The sequence below is a fragment of the Equus przewalskii genome, chromosome 30 (genome assembly GCF_037783145.1).
Source record: "Equus przewalskii isolate Varuska chromosome 30, EquPr2, whole genome shotgun sequence".
Lineage (NCBI taxonomy): Eukaryota > Metazoa > Chordata > Mammalia > Perissodactyla > Equidae > Equus > Equus przewalskii.
Window position 1 is genome coordinate 29,736,057 of NC_091860.1, and position 15,824 is coordinate 29,751,880.

Consider the following 15,824-nt stretch of genomic DNA (forward strand, 5'->3'; position numbering starts at 1 on the left):
CGTTCAGACGGCCCCACTGCGGTCCAAGCTCGTCCATCTTCAACAGCCCTTCACCCTCGGGAACCGAGTCCCATTAGGTGCTCATGGTCCTGCCTGCTACTGTCAGCCCACCCAACAAGGGGATTTCGACTCCACCAAGAACTGGCTGGGTATGGAAGGGGAGCGGGGCCAGGGGCTTGGGGAGCAGCCAAGGTCCACAGCTGAGGATCTGGGCTCTGGTCTGTTTCTAGAAACCTGCACGTAGACGCCACCTTTCACCTTCCAGGATTGATTCTCCCAGAGTCCCCACATTTGGGGGTCTCCCCTCGTCTAGGTGACTGGGGGTCCAGAAACCACCTTAGGCCAGCAAGTCTGCAAGGGACAACATGGCAGTGGCATCCCGGGGATGAGCTGCCTGCGCTGTGGGCACTTTTCCTGGATGCTCTGTGTATGTCGGTCTGGGCTGGATGCTACCTGCCTGCTCTCCCAGAACGCTCCTCTCTCGGGAAGATGCCTGGCAGCTCCCATCCGGCTTACCAAAATCCTGTCGAAGGCAGACGGCGTCCCTCCTCTCTGCACGTGACCCAGGATGGTCACCCGCGTGTCATATCCCAGCTGCGTGACCACGAGCTGTGGGGAAACACGCCCATCAGGGAGCACAGACCACAACTCGGGCCCGTCGGCTCTGACAGGCACAGAAGCTGGGTGCCGGGGAGAGTCACCTCCACTCTCTCCTCAGATCCACGTGCAAATGAGTTTGAGTGTCTAACCTTCGCCTGCTGAGGGCATGCTTATCAGCTGGTGGAACTTTATTTTTTAAAATAATGCTTTCTTCATCAAATAAAGTCTTTCTCTCCTACATCACAAGTGAACATAAGGGACACGACGTTTTTAAAAACGCTGTTTCTAGAGCTTGCATTTAAAGCATTATCCATCCTTTATAAAGATGCAGACATTCCGCTGAATCTCCTTGCATTTGTGAAGCTGTGATGTGAAATGCACAGCACAGGAAGTGAGGCGTCCCTGCCACCCAGGAGCCCCCACAGCCGGGTGGCTGGGACAGGCCACCTCCCTTGGCTGGACCTCACGTATCCTCTATAGACATAACGGGGTTGAGTTATAGGAACACCATGCTCCCTTCTTATGCTGATACTCCCTGATTCGATCTCAACTTCAATTAAGTGGGAAACAAAATCTTTGCTCTGATCTTATTGATTATGTCTCGTAAATACTGGCAGAGGCACCTCACAGACACCTCTCGATGTTTTAGTGTTCAGGTGCACAGCTGGTAGGGGAAGCAGTAAAGATCGTAACAGGGTTATAGCCAAGTGGACAAGGTCTTCTCCCTGAATGGCTTCAACCAAGCCCATCTGTCTGCTCCCTGGCCCTTCATCCAGAACTTTCCCAGTTAGCTCTGGAACTCGGAAGCCTGGCCCATCTGTCACCGGCCTGTGTGACAAGCCAGCACCCGTCTGGGCGAGCTCTGTGGCAATAAGACTGCGGTGTTGGCCCCTCTGCAGGGCCGGGAGCACCAGTGACTCAAGGCCAAGTAGGCGGCTTTCTTGGGGGGCAAGAACATGCTCAGCTGATGCTCCCAGCAGAAGGGACAGGGGCGCCTTTCCTGCCGGAGAACCTGGCCTCCGCCACCCAGGAGTGGACCCCCTGGCTCTCAAGGCAGCTGGCGCCCAGAGCCAGAACTTTCTGACCCCACCTGGCCGCATGTCCCCAGGCCTTTGAGAATACTCCAGAGGGTCAACTCGGGAGGCACCGGCTCTGCCGACCGACGTCAGGAGCTGTGCGAGCCTCGTGTCATTAAAGTCATGAGTCATTACGAAAATAGTTCTAAATATTTAAAGGAAGAACAAAAAATGTTTTCAAAATAAGAACGCAGTGTTCCAACCCTCAGCCCTGCCCACGTGTTCTGATCTCCGTGTCCAGACAGGCGACGGAGGAGGCGGAGGGAGGGCGCACACTCACCTCCTTGATTTGTTCCGAGGTGATGGGTTTATTTTGGGTATCGATGGCTCCTTCGGCCACAATGATGATATTCAGTCTCTTCTTCCGGGCACGGTTCTAAGGAAATGAAAATCCTCAAATGCCTGAAATGTCCTTAACAACAAGAACACGGGGCAGTTTGCCCCAATCCAACTGGCCTCTTTCCAGGCAGAAATCGTCATCCGACTGGAAGGTCAAGGTGCTCTGAGAGAGGAGGTGGCGGAGGCTGCAGGGCAGGCAGGGGCCTGTGGGCTGGCGGACGTCACCACAGACAGCAGTCAGCACCCAGGCTGCGGCTGACCATGAGCCCCAGGCGGCCCTGAGCCCGGAGGCTGCCTCCCCTAGCCAGTTCCTACCACAAACCAGGCTTCCAATCTCCTTCAGAAGCCAGAGCTTCCTGCCCTCCCCATGAGCCCCACCCCAACCCGGGAACTCTCCCCAACTCCACCGGGGTCAGATGATACTGCCCCAGGCCTGGGCGGGAGGCAGGTGGGGCAGAGAGGAGAAATGTGGAAAGAGCAGAGCCCAGGCTGGCTCCGCTGACACCTGGAGCTGCCGCCGTCCTCATGGGCTCATAGCAGCCATCCAACGAGGCCCTAAATCATTCTCAGGCAGCTTGTTCTCTTGAAAAGCCCAAGTTAAGAGCCCTCCTGTAGCGAGCTGTTGGAGGCAGCAAATGTGGATGAGGCCCGGGGATGTCACCTGAGGGGTCTCGCCAGGCTCCCCACCAGGCATCACACATACATACATTGTTGTTGTTTTTGATGGACAGTAAACGTGCTACACTTTGAAGAACGTACTAATGAGAAATATTTTCTGCAAGGTGTAAAGATATGACTACAAAGCTGATTATTTTAGCGTCGTTTGAAATAGCAACGTGGCAGTGATGACAGGTCCATAAATATGGGCTTGGCCAAATAGCCACGCTTCATCCATAAAATGTTCCGAAGTGGTTAAAAAATGATGGCGGCGTCTATGCACTCACGAGGGAAGGTGAGCCGCCTTGTCTGTACAGCTCACTGAATGCCCCCTGGCTCCCCACCTGGACGGAGTCACTCAGTCATCAAATCCTCACAGAATCCCCCAGGAGCAGCGGCGTGACCCACGTCACAGCTGAGGGACTCGGGACGCGGGAAGGTGAGGCCGTTGGCCCGGAGTCACCCTGTGGGGGCAGAGCCAACGTCCCACCCTGGGACTTCCGATGCCTCAGAACCTTTGCCCGTCTTACACGGAAGTGCCCAGGACGTGGGGAATGCTCTGCAGCTCGTCTCTCAGGCCAATCTATGGGCAAATATTTGGAAAACTTCTTGCAGTGCTATGTTAACAACCAATAAAAATTACAGATACAATGATATCACGTGTTTCCACACAAGTACGTTGAAACCATCGCTTCAGACTCTGCCGACACGGCAGGCAGGGGGAGCCCAACACGCGCTTATTCTCGTCCCAGCTGACAGCGTGGTTTATAAAGTCGGAAACCCAAGGAGGTTTGCAGATAAGACCATCCAGTTTCAGGAATAATCGACTGACCTGAAATCAGTATCTAAACCCCAATGCCTGCCTCGACCCCACAGCCTCACTGCTGACCCTCTGACCAGACGTGTGCTTCCTCACACTGGGGAGTACGTCTCCTCATCCCTCAGGGCTGCCCTCAGAGCCTGCTGCGTCGGCGTCATCCTGGACCACGTCAGGGACTGCCAGGGAGGAGGAAGGACAGCTGGCAGGGACGGGCACGGGCCCTCCGGGTCTGTGACCTCTTAGGTTATGTCCAATGCAAGGCTAATTAAAGAGATGTCCTCAGCGCCACCAGGAAGGACCAATCTAAAAGGAGTGCCACCCCATCTCACGCTGCCAGCCGCAAGTCACCCCACATCGACTGGCTGGTAGAGAATGCTGCCCACATGCCAGGTGGGAACCAAGAGGCAGTGAACTTATTTATTATGTGGACAGTAATGGTCATACGTGGACATCCCCCTGGATCATGGCTCCATGGCGGCAATGAACGCCAGATTGAAAGGGGGCGGGATGCCTGCCCAGGAAGGGACAGGTTTAATCGACAAGGTGTGAGGTCAGCAAAACTTGTTTGGTATGTTGCTTGAATGCCTTTCTTCAAATCTGTTACCTCGAAGGGGACGGCAAAGTCTCATTGCATGTGTGTCCTTGCTGCGTGCAATGCTTATGCGTTTGCTGCATACAACTGTAAAATTAGCCTATGCCACATGCTTACATCATGCACCTGCAAAATGGTGATAAAACAGGTATTGAAATAAGGGAAGGGGATTCACCCACACGCTGGGGTCTCTGTCCTGAAAGAGCGTGTTTTCAACGAGACCTCGCGTGCCCTAGAGGGAAATCCGCCTTACACCAATGACCCGCAGCGTGAGACACAAACACGCCAGGAACTACAGACAGAAGGAAAAGCCGGGTTTGCAGCAATCAGCCAGCAGGGATCTCTGACAGCAAGCCCAGCAGGGGGCACATGGCTGGACGCTCTGTCACCACACGTGCCACGTGTGTCACAGAGGATGGAGAAGGGGTCAACCGTGGGGCTGCTTGTGCTGTGCTACGTGGAGACAGAACAGGAAACAGATTTCATCCCCAACTCTGCTTTCTTTTAACAGCCCTGGTTGCACGGTGCCTCCCTATGTGAACTGTAACTGCCGCTTTCCATGGAAAAGGCAACAGGGCCAGGTGTTTCTCTACGGCGTGACCCTTTGCCCCAGTGGGGAGATGACGCACAAGTGAATGGCTGACAGACACACAGCCCATGCCACAAGCTGGAACTCACTTTCGAATGAGAACGTTTTCACCCCTTTCACACTCTGTCCACATGGAAAATCCCAGAGGCCGTCACAAGCCGTGGTCAGCGCAGCGCGACCAGGACCACCGGCCGTCGAGGGAGCACACCACCACTCACCTCCGAGAGTTTGACACACATGTTTTCCTGCCAGCCCTCTTCCGGCGGAGACTCGGGCAGGAACACCCAGTCGGCCCCGCAGGCCAAGGCGCTCACCAGGGCTAGGTACCTAATCAGAAACAGCAACCATCTCATGAGGCCACCGCCGCCGGGCACCCGGAGCTCATGCTGCACTGGTGGACAGAGGCTGGGGCTGCATGGGGACCGCCGGCTCCTCATGACCCTCCCCTGAGCACGGGCACGCGGAGCACAGGACATCAGGGAGACCGTGCCCAGGGTCCTTCCAGCCCCATCCCGTCCGCACGTACATACCCGCAGTGTCTCCCCATCACCTCAAGAACGAACGTCCTCTGGTGGCTGGAAAAGAGAAAAAGAAACATCCGCTTACACACTGGGGACAACAAGGATCGCAAAGAGGAGAGCACGTCCCCAGCCGCGTCAGGCAGCCGTCTGCTCACAATCCGGCTGATACCCAAGCTCCCAAGCATGGATCTGCAAAAGCAGGTACCACTGTGGGAGCGCTTCAAACTCCTGTGAGCAAAGGGGCTTCGGCTGCGAGGGCACCTTCCAGTGACGCAATTTCCATGTTCGTTCGCTTGTGCTTGACATACATGTACTTCTGGGACACTGTTCTACGTTCTTTCCAGGATGACAGCCCTTCAGGGCAGGGTCAGTCACTTGTCATGTCAAGAACTGCAGACTGGACGTATGCCACAGCAAACACAGGGTGTGATGCTAGAAAGTCAGTTCGGTCAGGCGCCCGGCACGGCCTCTCCCTGGAACCGGGATACCCAACTACTACGAGCAGCCCTGGAGCGTCTGCAGAGACGACGAGGTTTCCGTGCCCACGGTTTCCCAGGCACTGGCTGGAGACGGTCTCAAGCTCCTCATTCCTGAGACAGACACGTGTTCATTTACTCTTTCACACGGTTCTCAGGACAAGTGCTTCAGAAACGCTAGGGCCGTGAAAAGAACTGTTAGTGGCGATCCTGTCGCGAGTCGGCATCGCCGTGGATAACGCGTCATTGCTCCATCTACACGTTGGTCCATCTGCAGGTCAGAAATGCCACAGCGAGGCGATGCTCCCCACACCTCCAACGAGAGCGTGCGAGCTCACGCGGCCTCACCTTCCGCCACTCCTGCAGCAGACCTTGGGGCAGCATTTGAGAAAACGACTATTTTGTCTTCTTACGTCATCTAAATTCTCTCCAGTGAACACATTTTTCCTTTGTAACAGGGGAAGAACTTTTTAAGATCGAAAATAAAAGTAAACCAGGAAACTGTTTTCTTGATCTGGTTTCAATACCCAGGTGACAAGACTCACCCAGGAAAACCCACCTGTGGAACCTTCCGGAGCCAGCACTAACGTCTACACTGCCCGCCCACCAATTCCTCCAAGTTCCCCTACCTCTGGGCGGTGGTCATGATGGCGTCGATGACCTCAATGATCCTGTGCAAAGCTGAGTCGGTGCCGATGGTCATGTCCGTCCCGCAGAAGTCGTTGTCGATGGAGCCCACCATCCCCACGACGTTGAGGTACGAGTACTTCTCCACCTCCTCTTTGTTGATCTGGCCTGCGTGGGAAACACACCACACACTCGCCACGGCCGGGGGCAGCCGCCCCTTCCACGGGCGCACCACCAGGTGTGGACCAGGATGGCCACGGGCAGAGAGAGCCACGACTCTGGATGCATTTCCTACATATCATTTTGCTTCCTCAGAACTCTACACAACCTAATTCTGAATTACAAGAATAAGAGAAAAGGAAGGAGCCGCACGTTGTAATCAGTGGATAGAACCTGACTTCTGTCTGGTAACAGCCTGGGAGAACGGCACGCCTGTAAACAAGGAAACGTCACCATCACAGAATTAAGTTCTCAAGAATATGGTAGAACCATCATGCTGACTTCTCACAGGCCCGTGGGGGCCAGCTGGCGGACAGCTATCTACCTACACGGCGCTGGCCCATCGGTTTGACCGGAACAGTCACGGGTGGGCAGCTCGGGCCACGACTCCAGCAACTCTTCTGCTCTGGTGCCCACCAGGCCCACGTCAGACCAGAGTACGGAGGACAGACAGTGGCGCCAGGCCTCGCTGCTGCACCTGACAGCCGCTCTGCATCCCCAAATATACAGCCTACAGACCGTGGGGCAACTCTTAGCTCAAGTTTATGCCTTTCACGAAGTTGCTGTCGGTTCAAACAACTCGCCATCACCGGTCATATTTTATGTTAACTCAGGATCTCGTGACAGCACCTTGACAAGATAAAAACCACGGAATATACAGGGTTCTTGGAAATGCTTTCCTACGACAGCTTCAAAGGTGCTCAAGGAAGACCAGATGGCTGCCATCTAAACCTCACGACAACTCGCAGTTTAGAGACCCAAGCGGAGCTGCAGAAGTCAGCGTGCGGGTTAACGGGCAGACGGTGGCGAATGCGGGCCAGGGCAAGCCAGGGCCCCTCCCAGCTCCGTGGCCTCACCTCAGGCCCCCGGCCCCCATCTGTGAAATGGAGATAAATATAAAACCCATCTCAGACGGTTGTCATGAGTGTTGCACCAGCTATGTACAAAGCCAAGCGGTGCCTGGCACGCAGTATGCCGAAATAAATATTATTCTTACTACCATGATTGTTATTATTTGAGGTACAAATTTAAGTCCTGAGGTGGCGAACTATAAGGTCGGCAACAGCACATATGCCTCTGCGACAGTCAAACAGGCAGAACGTGCAAGTTCCAAGCTCTCTGGAGGGAGGGGACAATGAATGGGGAACAGAAAACCCCCCGAGAGGCTGCGCAGAGGCAGGAACGTACCATTCTGGGCCAGCTCTTCCAGCAGCCCGCTCCACTCCTTCCGGAAGATGTTGGCCCCAGTGAGACTGCCATCCCCGCCGATCACACACAGGTTGGTGATACCCAGCTGGACCAAGTTCCGAGCAGCCTGCAGGCGGCCCTCCCGTGAGCGGAAGGCCTTGCAACGGGCGCTGCCGATAATGGTCCCACCCTGGAGGAGAAAAAAATCATGGTCACCTGTCTCCCTCTGACTGGACAGCAAGCTGGGTAGGTGGGCACAGGTGAATGCTGCTGGATACACAGGGCTTCCAAGACTCAGGTTTCTCTTGTTTTAATCTTTTGAGTCGGTCAACTGTGAAAGTTTGTCATTTTCCCATTTTTAGCTCCATCCTGGAATTTGATGGATAAAGAGACCGCATCATGCCTGGGGGGAGCCAAGCAGGCTGTGGAAACAGAGAGCGAAGGCAGCCATCCTGAGGCGGCGGCATACGTCCCGGAGGGCTGGTCCCACACCTGCCGGCAGCCGCGGCCAAGAAGCCTTGTGGCCGCGGCCCCAGATAGCAAGGCTCCCCTTCCAGTCAGCTCAGCAGGAGTGCAGGCAAAAAAGAAACCCGTGATTCAAGGGGATTTATTATTTTAATTTTGCACTCCATCTCCCCCGCCCCACCCCATTTAAAGGCTAAATCTTAAGAAAACTTAAGTTGGATCACCCAAACATGTGGGAGAGAGAAGTCAAGATTTTTCACACTTGGTTTTTCAAAAACAAAGGAATCTCCTTTTTATCTTTTTTGAGGAAGATTAGCCCTGAGCTAACTACGGCCCGTCCTCCTCTTTTTGCTGAGGAAGACTGGCCCTGAGCTAACATCGTGCCCATCTTCCTATACTTTATACATGGGATGCCTACCACAGCATGGCTTGACAAGCGGTGCCGTGTCCACACCCGGGATGCGAACCGGGCCGCCAAGTAGCGGGATGTGCACACTTAACCACTGCGCCAGTGGGCCGGCTGAAACTTGTGTTTCTCTAAATACAACTAAGAATCCTTTGTTTTTGAGGGGCCAGCCCGGTGGTGCAGCAGTTAAGTGCCCACGTCCCACTTCTCGGCTGCCCAGGGTTCGCCAGTTCGGATCCCAGGTGTGGACATGGCACCGCTTGGCAGGCCATGCTATGGTAGGTGTCCCACATATAAAATAGAGGAAGATGGGCACGGATGTTAGCTCAGGGCCAGTCTTCCTCAGCAAAAAGATGAGGACTGGCAGTAGTTAGCTCAGGGCTAATCTTCCTCAAAAAAAAAAAGAAAAGAAAAAGAAAAACGCAAGATTCCTTTACGTACGTCCCAAGGGCACTCATGAAACTTTTATTTGTACATGACCCTACAAGCGCACGCTCACTTCATAAAGCAAGATGCTCACGACCAGCAGGGACCCCGTGTGAGCCTGGCGGGCACAGCGTCGTGAGCTGGCCCAGCTCAGGGGAGCCCGGGCAGGGAGGGCAGGTGCAGAGCAGAGATAAGCGCGGCCTCTGGACTTTGATTTGACCAGGAGCCACTGGAGGGTCAGGTGACTTCTCACAACTGGAAACTGAGACCCAGCCCAGGAAGGCTGAGGAGGTAACACGGACGGGGCCTCAGGAATGACCGCAGGACCGACTAGGCTGCACAGAGGTAGGCACCGCACACGCACGCACATGCCCACGCACGCACACGCACACGCACACTTCCACCACACCTATTTCCATCTTCCTGTACAATCACAGTAGCAGAATGGACACTTTTCACACGCAGGTCTACTGTCTGGAATTCAGATGACGCTGTCCCCATTTCTGGAAAGCTCTCCCTCGCTAAGTACTGACGTTTGTCACACTTCCCTTCAGCCTCTTTCCAGGAGCAAAGGAGGGCCGAGCGCAGACTGCCGAGCCCGTGACAGCGTGACAGCGCAGACCCCTCTGTAACCCCCCACCCCCGCCTTTGCTGAGATACAGCTGACACGTAACACTGTGTAGGGCTAAGGCGCACAGTGAGGATTTGACACGTGTGTGTTGTGAAACGATGACCACAACAAGGTTAGTTAATCCGGCTGTCAAGTCACATAATTACCGTTCTTTTTTGTGGTGAGGATTTGTAAGATTTACTCTCTTAGCAACTTTCAAGTATATGATACAGCACTGTTAACATTTTTTTAAGGTAGATAACATGATGACTTGCTGTGCGTGTACACTGTTCAACGATCCCCACAATCAAATTAACTAACCGCTCCCTCACCTCAGTTACCGTGTGTGTGTGGGTGTGGCAAGAACACAAGATCTATCCTCTCAACGCGTTTCAAGGATACAATACAGTGTTGTTAGCTACACTCCCCACTCTGTACATGAGCTCCCCAGAACTTATTCATCTTGTAACTGGAAGTGTGCACCCTGTGACCAGCATCTCCCCGTCTCCCCCACCCCCAGGCCCAGGCAACCACTTTTCCTCTTTCTGCTTCTAGGAGCACAATATTTGAGATTCCACATGTAAGTGAGGCCATGCAGTCTTTGTCTTCCTCTGTCTGACTTCCTTCTCTTACCATAATACCCTCAAGGTCCATCCATGTTGTCCCATATTGCAGGATTCCCTTCTTTTTGATGGCTGAATAATATTCCATTTATACATATGCACCATATTGTTTCTGTCCATTCATCCACTGCACTAGCACCTTCACAGGGAATCCACCAATTTGCTTCTTTCTATTAGAAAGTACTCGACACGACTCACAGACTAATATGTACATTTCAAAAGCTCAACCCACAAATAAACAGCTTTTCATGAAGTCCGTTCTTTCCACGTAATCCACTTCTCAACTCATTTGGAGCCTTCACTAAGCTACAGGTTTCCAGGAAGTTATTACACAAAAAATATTCAGGCAGGTTCCTTTTAAATTCAAAGTAAGCGATTGTTCTGCCTGGAGTGATAATGACCTCATCCTTGCGCACACCGGGGGAACCAGCCCTGCCTGGTTCAGGCCAGGACAGGGGAGCTGTGTTCCCACGAAATCCACAGCCTCGGAGGCGGCTGGTCGGGACCTCCCCCAGACTTTGTTACACGGATGCCAAGGGACTCACAAAAACCCGACAGGCACGGAGATTTGCCATTTTTAAACACACAGCACCAACAAACCAAAGCAGCCTGCACATTAACCTGGTCTAAAAAAAACCCCAAATCTGCTACAAGCACCAGGATTTCCACTAGCTGGCAGGCGCAACTTTTACTGCAAGGACAATGCCTCGGTCTGCATGATGTAAAGCTTTTTCAAAAATTTAATTAAATGACAAGTTAAGGGTGTTTTCTTTCCATGGCAGTAGCTAAGAATAATGCAGGCAGCACATGGAGGTGTTGTAAGCATCAGTGGAGCCTACGTGTAAACGGTGTCAAACGAAAGGAGTTACTTAGAGAAACAACCAGCACCGAAACGCGGCACGTACCACTTGCAGGATGCTCGAGACGCTCTCCCAGTCGGCTTCCACGATGTTGCTGCCGCCATCCACCATGCCCTGGTAACCCTGCGGAAGAGAAGGAGACCTCCTTAAAACTGGGCTGCGCTCTGCTGAGACAATAACTGATCCTACACTAGGTAAAATGGAAATACAAATGACCACGAATCTAGGTTCCTCAGGGTTAGAGCCAACACGGTACCAGTGCTGGTAAAGCCGTAGATGGCGGAAAGGCCTCTTCAGTGTAACCTCGAATAACGGCGATTCCACCCAGACTCGTCCAGAGAACGATGGAGGACAGTGTGCCTGTTGCCTGATGGTTCCTGAGATGCTGAAAAGGGACACATCTACCCGAAAACTGTTTGTGGCGCACATGGCGACAGTGGTGTCAATCACAGATGACAGCATCCTTGTCGGGGCCTCGGCGTGCCCAGGCATCCACTCTCCCCTCGAAACACACACAACATCGCTGCCCCCTCATCCCGCCTGCCTCACGTTCCCACTGGCGACATTACGACACTGAGAGGACAAGGTTCGTGCGCCAGGGTGTCAGCGCACACTTCTAGAAGCCCAGAGGCAGTCGCCTGTCCACTCAAAAGGCATCTCACTTTTCCCCGCAGACTACACGAGATCAATGTTTACAGAAACGTTCCTTTATCTGCATGACTCGCTTCCAGGGCATTTAACCTTAAAAGGGAACAAGCTATAACCCCATAGAAAGGTTTATCACAATAGATCATTCCTGTGGATTCATACCCCCTGCCTAGTGAAAGTCAAGAGGAAATAAAGAAGGAATAAACGTTGGAAAAGACCAAATGGCCCATGGAGGACGGAGCCTGCGCAAAGTTAATCAACGGTGCAGGCACCTTCGGGGGCATCAGTTCACATACTTATGTTTATAAATGTAAAATTCCCATCAAAAATACATTATATATAATATATACAAAATAACATGTATTATATTTACCTTACATATTTATACAATAAAACACCATATATCATATGTAATATATAACACTAGATTATACACATATATTATTTATACATTTATATATTATATACAGTCCTGCACTGCTTGATGACATTTTGGTCAGTGACAGGCTGCATATACTACTGTGGTCCCGTGAGATTAGCACTATAAGGCCCAGGTGTGTAGGAGGCTGGACCACCCAGGTGTGTGGAGGCACGCTCTATGATGTTCTCATGATGATGAAATCACCACATTTCTCAGAACATAGCCCCATCGTTAAGCAACGCATAGCTCTGTACCTGCACATATTGTATAAAACAAACCTGCTCTCAACCTCACTTTGTTCTAGTTCATTCCACACTATCTTCCTGTTTCCTAGTTGTCATATATACAACATTCGACTATACACACATGCAGATATATATGTACTTACATACTGATACAGTATATGTAATAGATTTATATACTAGATATCACATATATAATAAAACATATTTACATAATATACTGTAATAAATAATTTTATAATATACCATAATATCTAATTTTATAATCAGATAATACAGATTACTTTATACATAAGTGATAATATACATGTAATGTTATATAAATACATACACAAACGTGCACATGTGTGCAGTCTACTGTCCTCTATGTGACACCAAGAGAGGGGCCAACAGCATGGAATGAAACAGAGCAGAAGGGGAGAGCAGGTGGGGTCAGTGTCACAGGCGTCTGCACAGCGCGTGCACCGAGGACGGCAACTCTGGGCGCTGGCCCCCCAGCCTCGCCCAGCCCCCGGACCAGGCTGCTGTAAGGACTGCCCACAGCCCCCCAGTGTCTTCACGGGGAAGCAGCGGAACTTCCTCCAAACACACCTCTGTCCAGCTTTAAGGATCACTCTTATCTTTTTGTTCCCATGTCCCTTCCTTCTTAAAACCTTATAGGGTGTGCGTTTTTAGAAGATTCTATTTAAAGCATCAAGCCCAGCACAGCTGTCACTGTGGAGGACCAGGGTGATAAGCAGGAGCGTGACTGGATCCAGGCCCCCCTCTCGAAAGGGAGCTTTATCTGAGGCGCTATTTGCATTGTGTCCTGGGACATAAGCTCCTAGACACAGAGACTGCATGAGGAACAGTTTCCCTGCTGCCCGAGGACCAAAGGCAAACCAAGCCCTCCCCTCCTTCTAAGTGACCCCAGGGGTCTCTCTCAACAGAAGATGAAAAACACACAGGTAGGCAGATAGTTGATAGACAGCTAGATGACAGATGACAGGTCGATGATGGATGGATGGATACATACATGATAGACAGATGATAGATGATAGACAGCTAGATGATAGATGACAGGTTGATGACGGATGGATGGATACATACATGATAGATGATAGGTGATAGACAGCTAGATGAAAGATGACAGGTCAGTGATGGATGGATGGATACATACATGATAAACAGATGATAGATGATAGCTAGATGTTTGGATGGATAAGAGAGAGAGAACCAATCTAGCCTTGGGGTTGCCTTTTCAATGACTTCTGTCACCCTAAAACTCCCAGACTCTGCATGCACAGCACAGCAAGCCACTCTTAAGACAGGAGAACAGGACTGAGCGACTACAATCAGGGGCAAAGCTGACCTTGTGGGTTCATTCCTAGGTAGCTGGGGAGGCAGGGAGACCTCACGTGAGCAGGCCGGTGGCCGGGGTCCAAGTTCCAGAAACTCCACCACCGTGTGAAATGGACCCTCCGTAGAGGGATGCTGTTTTATCATCCAAACCCGAGTACTTCTGAGAACTGGGGAAAATATTACTGTTCAGTAGGCAGAACACCTGGCCTAAGCCGGGACCGCCCTGGGCAGAGCAGGAGGGGGACCGCACTAACCAGAGGCTTTGACGAAACAGGAAGTGAAGCCGGTCCAAGGCCCCACGGGGAAAACCCTGGGGTAGTGTCTGTACTTTCACTGGTGAGGGAAATAGAGAGACTGAGGGGCAGGGAGCCGCCCCAGCCACTGATGGATGAAGCTATGAGGATGAGGCGAGGGGCTGATACCCCGAGTTGGCCGTGGGGGTTCTCAGCTGCGCCTGGCTGACAGCAACGGCTCAAGTTATTCCTGCCACACGCGCTCCTCAGTCAACCCCACACACGATCTGCCGCTTCACAGATGCCACCTTGGGAAGAGAGACATCTCCTTTGCCTTTCTTATTTCTCAGAATTTAAATACTGATTTAACAAAAACATTTACAAATGCCTTCGCCTCTAGAGGAAAGACATGCAAAACTGTTCTACAAACCGTAACACATTTGCAACGTAAAAGGTTCTCCAAAAGTACTTTGATTATTTTGGGGGAGCATGGATGCATATGGCTAAGAAAGCGAGCAAGAAATCAAAAGGGGGACTCTGTGATTCTTGCATTCAAAGCACCTGTCTCGGCTGCACAGCGGCTGCCTCCCTAGGAAGGGACTCATTCTTTCATTTGCAAAGTCCTTAGGCTCCTGCAACACGTGAAAAATCGCTACCAGCTGCAGTGCTGGGCTCTCTCACCAGCGAGGAAGACCTGACTAAGTTAGGAAGGCTGACTTCACACACACGTACCATCATTTATAAACTCCAACGAAATCTCCTTGAAAGGCTGAATCCAGTATTCCAGCACAGCCAGGGCCAAACTGTTTTCTAAAATTCTCCTTCGGAATTTGCCCTCAGAGCCAGTTTTATGACTCACTTAAGGAAAACAAACCATAAAACCTTTAAAGCTACGCTTAGTTTCTGACCAAAAGTTTAACACTCTCCCTCTTGTGCTGCTTCATTCATACGATGGACCCAAGAGACACTCAGCCGGCCGTGGCACGTCCACGGCCCCACAGGACCTTCACACGGGGTCATGTGGTCACATCCAAGAACACGCATGGCCTCTGAAAGTGTTTTCACTTTACGCTTGGGATGGTTGTAAGCAATGTCAAAATAAGAATGAACGGTCTCCCAATTGAGAACATAGAAGACGGCTACACTGGAGGTCATTTTGACCCGTACTTTCAGGCACTTGTTAAATCCATTCTAAATAAAGAGCTGGTCCACCTGTGGCTGGCTTGCTCGCTCTTACAAGAGATTTCATGTGTTTTCTAAAATTAAAGACCAGGGGCCGCCCCGTGGCTGAGTGGTTCAAGTTCATGCACTCCGCTTCCGTGGCCCAGGGTTCGCAGGTTTGGATCCTGGGTGTAGACCTAGCATCGCTCACGAAGCCATGCTGAGGCGGCGTCCCCCATAGCACAAGCAGAAGGACCTACAACTGGAATATACAGCTATGTACCGGGGGCTTTGGGAAGAAGAAGAAAAGAAGATTGGCAACAGATGTTAGCTCAAGTGCCAAACTTTAAAAATAAATTAAATTAAATTGAAGACCAGAGGGGAAATCGCAGTGCTGTGCGACAGCAAAGCAGGCTTCTCAGAGAACACCTCTGTCTGACGGGTCCACGCGCCTTCTCGACTTGCCGATGCTTTTTCCAGATCCAATTTCCTGGATTCTTCTGTCAACAACTCACCGTGTGAAGGGCAAACATTCCAGCTACAAGAGGAAGTAATCTAGAGATAACACACTTCAGAAGCATTTTCCAGACACGGCTGCCACTGACCTTCTAGGATGCAGTGACTGCTTCAGACGCTTCTCCGGGGGGCTTTGCTGCTTCTGAGTAAACATGCATTTTTGTTTCA

General features: G+C 51.7%; 1 protein-coding gene across 2 annotated transcripts in view; it reads right to left on the reverse strand.

The window, feature by feature from the left end:
- Positions 1-15,824, reverse strand: part of PFKP (phosphofructokinase, platelet) — a 59,868-nt gene that overhangs the window by 22,427 nt on the left and 21,617 nt on the right. For both annotated transcript variants that reach the window (XM_070600971.1, XM_070600973.1), the window contains exons 3-9: positions 11,140-11,217; positions 7,705-7,894; positions 6,300-6,465; positions 5,204-5,248; positions 4,892-5,000; positions 1,957-2,052; positions 517-609 (exon numbers count right to left, since the gene is read on the reverse strand). In XM_070600971.1, coding sequence (XP_070457072.1) covers positions 517-609; positions 1,957-2,052; positions 4,892-5,000; positions 5,204-5,248; positions 6,300-6,465; positions 7,705-7,894; positions 11,140-11,217 — 777 coding nt within the window. The remainder of the gene's footprint in view (positions 1-516; positions 610-1,956; positions 2,053-4,891; positions 5,001-5,203; positions 5,249-6,299; positions 6,466-7,704; positions 7,895-11,139; positions 11,218-15,824) is intronic.